At 36.5% G+C, this 8,744-nt stretch overlaps 1 protein-coding gene across 1 annotated transcript; it reads left to right on the top strand.

Moving 5' to 3' along the window:
* Positions 1 to 1,029: 1,029 nt before the first annotated feature.
* Positions 1,030 to 3,736, top strand: LOC117295281. The gene is made up of 3 exons (XM_033777836.1): positions 1,030 to 1,288; positions 2,614 to 2,808; positions 3,441 to 3,736. Exons 1-3 carry the CDS (start codon positions 1,138 to 1,140, stop codon positions 3,446 to 3,448), a joined length of 354 nt encoding a protein of 117 aa, XP_033633727.1. The 5' UTR covers positions 1,030 to 1,137; the 3' UTR covers positions 3,449 to 3,736.
* The last annotated feature ends 5,008 nt before the right edge of the window (positions 3,737 to 8,744 follow it).

Genomic DNA, 8,744 nt, shown 5'->3' with positions numbered 1-8,744 from the left:
GTTCAGATAACACTCGTTTACAAAAGGCCGATCCTCTAGAGAACCAGACTAATGTACACAAATGTACGCGAATAAAACCGAAGCAAAGGGGAAACCAGACTTCAGATAATAGACTTGCTCCTAGTCAAGTGGTGTTTACTTTTGATAATGTGACACTGCCCACTGGGTGCCGCAGTCAGTGCATACAAACATAACAAGTGTTAGCCAACTCATTCTGATCTATGTGGGCGGTGGAATGTTGTTCAAGGATAAAAACACAGCGCCCCCTTGTGGGAAGTTAGAGGAAAGCGAGGATTTGCAAAAAAAAATTTATTAGCCAAACATTAATCTTTGGGTGTAGGCCTACCCACACAGAGTAAACAGTATCATTTTAGCGGGTTGGATAAACCAATATTGTTATATTTGAAGCATATCACAAATTTGGTAAAACAATAAAAACTTATTTTTTGATTAAAAACGAGGACCTAAAGTGACGTCGTGGCCACATAAAACATTAATAAGTTTCCCGTCCAAGGGTCGATTTCACAAAGATTGTCCTAACTAAGGACTAGTCCTAGGACTAATTAGAAATTATTAAAACATAAGACTGGTCCCAAGTTAGGACGAGTAACTCGTCCCATCTCGAGATAAGACTAGTCTTAATTCTTTGTGAAATCCACCTTTTTTTCCAGATACATTACAGATGTATTTTCTTTTTAGATAAGATATTATTTTATATTGTAAACCCACTCTGCCTGCTTCATTCAAGAAATACAAATAATACACCCACTCAACCCATATTCAAACGAACAAACCAACAAAAAAAGCAGCAGCAGGGGTTTTAACCGATTAAAAAACATCAAAAAGGCATAAGGTAACCCCGGTTACCAAAGACTTCCAAAAATGATTAAAAAAAAATCAAAATAATAGTTCGCTTGAAAAAATTATGCCTATGCTGACCATCTGTCGGTAAAGCGCGTATACACGATTGTCTGATGTAGAAATAGTTGCTGTTGACGTGTAACGACAACGAAAAGTCGCAATAGTTGTTGAAGTATTGGCAGGTTTTTGGATTGAACACTAGATATTTCTGATATCAAAAATCAAAATTTGAGGTGCTCGACTTGCAACACAGAGAGCTCGGTTATTATTCTGATCATGGTCTCGGTATTGGGTTTAGTGATCGTGGTTTGTTTCCTTCAAGCGAAGGGAGATGCGTGTGGAGTTTTGACCATCAATGATGGTAAGGATGACGGAGCTTCGCTTCTCAAGAAAACCATCTCTGCGTTCAAACAAAAATGCCGTGCTGGTAAGGAACTGCTGTTTTTGTGTTTGCATTCTCGAGAAATGGCGACTTAACAACTTTGCAAAAATAATAAGATAAAACCATTACAAACATATCAAATTGTTGTCAATATTTTTATACAATAGCTTTGTGTATCATGGAGCGCAAAGTTTTTTTCGATAAAGGATGCGATGTGTTTAAAGGCAAAGAATATCTTTGCTTTTTAAAACATACGGCTGGTTCAATCATACAAAAATAATAGTGTTTATAAATATCATATAAATGAACAAACAAATGTAAATTTCATGGTCGCGTGTTTGGGATAATTATTGCCGAAAATCAGGAGCGAATAATTATTATGTCCACGCAGGAATAATAATAAACAGGAATACACCGTCTTAGTAGCGTTACCAAGGTGATGCTTTTTTTATTCAAGTTGTTGTGGAAAAAAAGGTTGATATTTATCAAAAATGCAAATGCAACGAATGCCTACTAGCATAGCTGCTGTACTCCTTACCAAAACAGTTTTCATTGTCATTTATTTTCGTTATACCAAACGATAACCGACCCTTTAATCACAAGTTGGTATAGCAAACACTATAGTATTGGTATGAGTGACGGACGTGTTGGTTTGAGTTCATCAGTGGCTTATTGTTTAAAGACACTAGACACTATTGGTAATTGTCAAAGACCAGTCTTCCCACTTGGTGTATCTCAACATATGCATAAGACAACAAAGCTGTGAAAATTTGAGCTCAATTGGTCGTCGAAGTTGTGAGATAATGATGAAAGAAGAAAACACCCTTGTCACACGAAGTTGTGTGCTGTCAGATGCTTGATTTCGAGACCTCAAGTTCTAAACTTGAGGTCTCGAAATCAAATTCGTGGAAAATTACTTCTTTCTCCAAAACTATGGCACTTCAGAGGGAGCTGTTTCTCACAATGTTTTATACCACCAACCTCTCCCCTTTACTTGTCACCAAGAAAGGTTTTATGCTGATAATTACTTTGAGTAATTACCAATAGTGTCCACTGCCTTTAATGGTGGAATGATTAATCACAAAAATTGTTATACTTAGAAAATAAAGCACAACAATTAAACGTAGGCCTACTTAAGTATCTGAAGTTCTCTTTTTTAAACCGCCCGAAACAATGTTTTTTTTTGTTTTCCTTTTTTTTTAATGTTAATTTCTATTAGTTCCTCCATGAAGGATACCTCTCCTAACTTTGTTTTTACTTATGCCGTCTTACTTTTATTTATTTGTTTCCCTCGGGAAATAAGTTATCATTGGCTGTCATTAATGGACAATGTTCAATTTACTCTTCGTATAATGATGAACTTTTTACAGGGTGTATGGACTCAGCAAATAATTACCGCGCTTTGAATGAAACATGGCTGGAGGAGAGTTGTGATGAGTGCTTTTGTACGACCGATGGTCCATCGTGCGCTGCTATCGTGTGTGGGCTGATACCAATGCCATTCAATTGTGATGCAGTGTGGGATCAATATCAATGTTGTGCCATTGGCATGGTTTGTCCGTTTAGTAAGTTACAGGTCACCAATTGCTTTTAAAACCTTCATATTATTGTCATCAGTTTTTGTAGGAGATGTGATGTAATATAGCATGGAGGTAGAAATAGATTTTCTACCTCCATTAAAGGCAGACACTATTGGTAATTATCAAAGACTATAGACTTCACATTGGTGTATCTCAACATATGCATAAAATAACAACCTGTGAAAATTTGAGCTCAATCGGTCATCGAACTTGCGAGATAACAATGATGGAAGAAAAAAAAACCTTGTCACACGAAGTTGTGTGCGTTTAGATGGTTGATTTCGAGTTCTAAATCTGAGGTCACGAAATTCGTGGAAAATTACTTCTTTCTTGAAAACTATGGCACTTCAGAGGGAGCCGTTTCTCATAATGTTTTATACCATCAACCTCTCCCCATTACTCGTCACCAAGAAAGGTTTTATGCTAATAATTACTTTGAGTAGTTACCAATAGTGTCCAATATATCGACAGTATCCATTTGTCTTCTGGGGAACGTTTTACTAATCATGCTCGTTACACGCATACAAAAATACCGCTTGCTATAGATTGGTCTCACCGTACGTATTACATGAGTAAAAAATAAAACATTTTTGTTTTACTTTTATTATTTTTATTAGGAAGATGATGTGCCTGGAATCCCGTGGTATAGTTCCCGACCCTCGACAACGTCAACTTGTATAGTACCAACTGGAGTTATATATCACAACATTATTGGGTGAAATTATTTATAAGTGTTATTGGTGGTTCCCATTTTCAACACTTGGTTTTAACGTTTTAACACACTTATTTTAAATGCCTACGAACCCTAAGTTGTTCTAGCTTGCCTAAGTAGTTTTAGCTTGAAGTTCTTGCTATTTAATGAGTGTGGTTTTTCTTATACTTTGTGAACTTATAAGATGAAAACAAAAATACGGCCCGCCATTTTGTGGAGTTAGTTGGTTCTATCAAAATGGCGGACCGTGCAAGTTCACGAAGTAAAAAGGAAAACCTTAAAATTTAGAGGCATGTTAATTTTATTTTAAGGGTGTATGTACTTTGTTTAGGGAAAAAAAAAATGTCCACAGATTTACACTAAACATATACAGTTTGAAGATAATGTTAATAGAAAGCTTCCCTGAAAATATTACGTACTGAGGTGGTTTAGTTTTTGAAAAATGAGTAAAACAATGTCATGAAAATAATTTTCGTTTCATGAGACGAAAATTATTTGAAGCATTTACAAACGTATTTTCATTACATTGTTTTACTCATTTCTCAAAAACTACAGCACCTCAGTAAGTAATATTTGAAGGGAAGCTTTCCACTATCATTATCGTCAAACCCTGTAAGTTTAATGTAAATCTATGGACATTTTGAAAAAGTAACCAAATCCTTTAAACAGTTATATTCTACCATATTTATCGCCATATTCGTTTCATAATAATCACTTCTTTTAGCCCAAAGCGCATAATGTTTTTCTTTTTGGAACCCAATTTTGCCAAGAAGTTTGTGCGCAACATTCGTAACTTACAAAATAACCAGAAACAGAGGTCAAGTCTTATTTTCTGATTTTCTTTGTAAAATTGTCAACGAATTAATTATGTTACGCTTACTTTCATTGAAATTGTTACTGTATTACAAATTTTAAAGCCATAATCTACTCAACAAATTTGAAAAAACAAAATGCTGCGCACTAAGTTTGGATTTCGGGCTTTCTTTCCATTTTTTTTAAATAATCATTAAGTGGGAACATGTGCATAACGGTGTTTTGGGTCTCATTTCAAGACAGTAGTTTCAATTGGTAGTGCTATGCCCCTTTCACATCTAGCAATTAGGCAATGGTCCCCCTGCTAAATTGTAGCATGGTTGTACATTTTACAAAATGTTTCTCGTGTGAAAGGATGACGATTTCTTGTCAAATAATGGTACATTTAACAGCCATGACAATGAAGCAAGGGCTCCCTGTTGAAATAGGGCTTTACAAACCCCTCGCAGCAAAGTAACAAAATAAATAAACGCGTCCGGAAGTTGTTAATGAGTGAGACCCTCAGAGCTGATTAAGCCGTTAATTAATGGGTCACGCTTAATAAATTAATGGCTAAACTCGCAAGTGCTTAGAAAAGAGTGCGGTACCTATGGCAACCATTGTTCTAATTAATGTGTACAGAGTTTGCCAGAAGTAAACACTCAGCGACCCGCGACGCTTATGCGCTCGTATAGCAAACCAAGGATTGCGCATTTCGCTCATCAAGATTAGGACAAATTATACTGAAAACTATTATTTGTTTAAAGGCAAGGTATGTATGCCTTAGCTGTTTTTGTCAAAAACCATTATCGTCACTTGATGTTTCGTAACACTATGTATAAAATATGAAGCCTGGTATAAGTGTTAAAAAAAAAAAAAAAAAAAAAACATGTCTCGATTTTATTTAATTTATCTGCAGAAGAAAGCGGGGCAAAAGGACCAATCTCATACGAGGTGTCAATGTTCCAAATAATGGTAGAATACCTTAAGAGAAAACAAGAAACTATATTACTTCGATCCATTTATTGTTATGAACGTATATAATTAAAGAAGATCTTATAATTATAATTGAAAGAAGTCATGTGTATAGATTTATTGTACGCTCTATCAGACTCGGCCTCAGGTAATCGGACTCGGACTTTAGTTACTTAGATTCGGCCAAGGGTACTTAGGACTTGGCCTAATGTACTCAGAATCGGCTTTTGCAATATTACATGGCAATGGGAATCTAGTATTGGCATTAACTTTTTTTTTTTATTAAACAGCGCCCCCTGCTGACACGAACTGCAGCCAGAGATGGCATGGTGTAGTGAGTGTTGGTAAACACGGGATAGATAGCCTGAACGCCTGACATCATTCTTCGAGGCTCGGATAAAGACAGGGGCCCAGTCTAGGATAGAACCTTCAATTCAAAATACACCCTCTATCGGCGAAAACAAATAAAAAAATAGGGCAATGAAATAACGTCTTGAAAAGAAACTAGGCTTGTACACTTGACCGATAGAAATAATCTCAACGCACCAAGAAGTCCATGTCTTGAGTTGCTAAAATAATAGCACCGTTATAACCATACTGTCAAGTCTTAAATCATCCATCTTGTACTTCGCGGGCAGTGTGCGCCCTCAACCGGCCACAAATGGCCAACCAAGCATGCATAAAACTGCTCTAAATTACTACTTTCACTAATCGGGCATTTTATGTGCAGATCTGTAACCAATTGTATTTTCAATTTTAACAAAATTATGCAAGCACTTTATTCAGGCGGCATCATATGAAAACATTCCACGGCACTTATAAAATCTTGAAATGCAATATTTACCGGATGTTATACGCAATGATAGACTGAGTCGCATACATTATTCAATGTTATTTCAAGGCACTGTTTACCTTTATTGTCCAAGTGACAGTGTTACTGTTATCAGGCGTATCCCAACATTATGTATTAAATTCGGAAGACATCGAAGTTGCAAGAGAACATGACAGCCAAACACCCATTGCACACAGTTTCAGAGGGAGCCGTTTCTCACAGTGTTTTATTCTACCAGCAACTCTCCATTGCTCATTAACAGGTAAGTTTTGTATGCTCATAATTATTTTGAGTAAATACCAATAACATCGTTGTGCTTTGTTTTAAACTGTTTTTTTTTCCACTGTGATTGAGCCTTCTGATTAAAAAGATAAATAAAAAAAACCTTAGTTTTACTCGCAACTCGGCTGATGCCGTGATCTGTAAATTTGTTTTTAATAAACCATTGGTAAATGACTAAAGTAACATGCAATGTACGTGTGTTATAAGGGAAGTGACGTCACCACGAGCTTGTGGGTTTTAATAAAACTCTGACCGGAGGGAGACCGTGTGGTTAACGCATGTCCGAAGGCAAGACCACTTTGCCGTAATTGCTTCTCTGCACCCAGGTGTAAAGAGACTGGTACCCGGGAGAGTTTACCCCGATGACCGGGATGAGAACACGCAGTGGCGGACCTTAGTTTGTGTTTCTCTTTAAATAATCCATTAGTTGTTTTGTTGCATCCCAAGGGACCATCCATTTTGTTGTTCACTTAGACTCAAGCCGTCGATTTCACCAAACTGTTCCTAACTTCGGATTAATCTGAGGACTTAGGACGAGTTAAATTCCGTGTTCGAAGACGTTAGTACGCATTGAACCCATCCTAAGTTAGGACGGGTTACTCGTCCTAACTCGAGATAGGATTAAACCTTTAGCGTTTCGTGAAATCGGCTGCAGAACATCAATTCATATTGTCTCGTTGTCAACCTTTGATTTTAAGAAAGTTAACTACCATCGTGGTAAATTATCCTTAGAGGCACTGGACACTTTTGGTAATTACTCAAAATACTTTTAAGCATCAAAACTTACTTGATATTACGAGCAATGGAGAGCTATCGATAGTATAAAACATTGTAAGAACTGGTTCCCTGTGAAGTGTAGTTTTTCAGAAAGAGATAATTTCTCACGCAATTATAAAAAGTACTTCAGCTGAAGCCCTTTATTAGACATCTGAAAGCACACAACTTATTTTGTGGAACAAGGATGTTTTGTCTTTCATTGTTCTCTTGCAAATTTTATGACAATTTGAGTTCAAACTTTCACAGGTTTGTTATATTATACATATAGGGATACCAAGTGAGAAAACTGGTGTTTTTGACATTTTACCAAATGTGTCCAGGTGTCGAGTTTGCAAAGAATTTAGGATTAGTCCTAACTTAGGAATAGTACTAGGAAATATTAAAACTGAAGGTTACTCCAAAGTGAGAACGAGTAACTCGTACTTACTCAAAATAAGACTAGTTTTAACTCTTTGTCAAAATCCATGGCAGTGCCTTTAACATCACCCTTGGTCCACGACACCAATTCAAACGCCAAAGAAGAGATGAAAACAAATTAGCTGGACATATAATGTGCACGACAGGGAAAAAGGGAACATTGTTCCGATGCAATCTTTACCGTAAGCCAGCCTCCACTTTCTTTTATCTGCCACACGCGCGAGACAGTTCTGTTTGTCGACTGCCTGACGAAAACTAGAGTTCTTGGGGTGTGTAAAAAAAAAACCGTATTAAGGTGAAATAATGGCGGGCATATAAGCTACGAGTTGTGAATAAGAGTTATTTTAATGGAGAGTTGTAACGAGTTACAAGTAAGGATTTAATAGTTCCCAGTACTGAGTAAGGAACTATGAGATATGAGTTTCGAGTCACGAGCTACGAGTCACGAGTTACTTACCAGTAAGCAGATGCGAGTTACTAGTTACGAGCAGGGATTTTTTTACAGTTCTGAGATACGAGTTAGTTACGTTTCGAGTTTTAAATTACGAGCTATGAGTAACGAGTAGTTGGTTACCACACGAGTTGTAGTTTACGAATTTTACGAGTTACACATTTTGAGAGACGAGTTTTTAGTTTTAAGTTCTGAGTTTTTAGTTTTTCGAGTTACGAGCAACGAGTTACGAGTTCTGAGTTAAGAGTTACGAGTTATGAGTTATTATAGTTATTGGTTATTGATAGTGAGAAATGAGTTGTGACATTCTACCACAACATGATAATAATTATACACAACTCTAATACTTACGTATTTAAACACTAAAAAGTGAGTCTGCAAGATGTTCCACTTAGCCCCAAAATGCTTTAAACGGCTGTACTTAAACAAGAAACGGCAACTTCCATCGTTTTGAGACAAGATTTATAATAACTTAATAGAAGCGCTTGAAGAAACATGTACAGACTTCAATTACAGAAGGGAAAAGTGCATCTTGTGTTTTGAAAGACAACATTCCGTTAAAAAAGTATTTTACTCAAGTTTTTCAATAACAACTAACTGTGCTTCAGAAATGTTCCTTATCTCTTGGAGATATTTACGAACACCATCATTTCTCAGACGGAACGTGTCTCACCCAAATTCAT

The sequence above is a fragment of the Asterias rubens genome, chromosome 10 (genome assembly GCF_902459465.1).
Source record: "Asterias rubens chromosome 10, eAstRub1.3, whole genome shotgun sequence".
In the NCBI taxonomy this organism is placed as follows: domain Eukaryota; kingdom Metazoa; phylum Echinodermata; class Asteroidea; order Forcipulatida; family Asteriidae; genus Asterias; species Asterias rubens.
Note: the sequence above shows the minus strand (reverse complement) of the source record. Positions and strands in the feature narration are given on the sequence as shown.

Coding starts and splice junctions, on each gene's coding strand:
- LOC117295281 (XM_033777836.1), top strand. CDS start 1,138: ATGGTCTCGGTATTGGGTTTAGTGATCGTGGTTTGTTTCCTTCAAGCG. Junction 1,289..2,613: donor CAAACAAAAATGCCGTGCTG/GTAAGGAACTGC, acceptor AACTTTTTACAG/GGTGTATGGACTCAGCAAAT.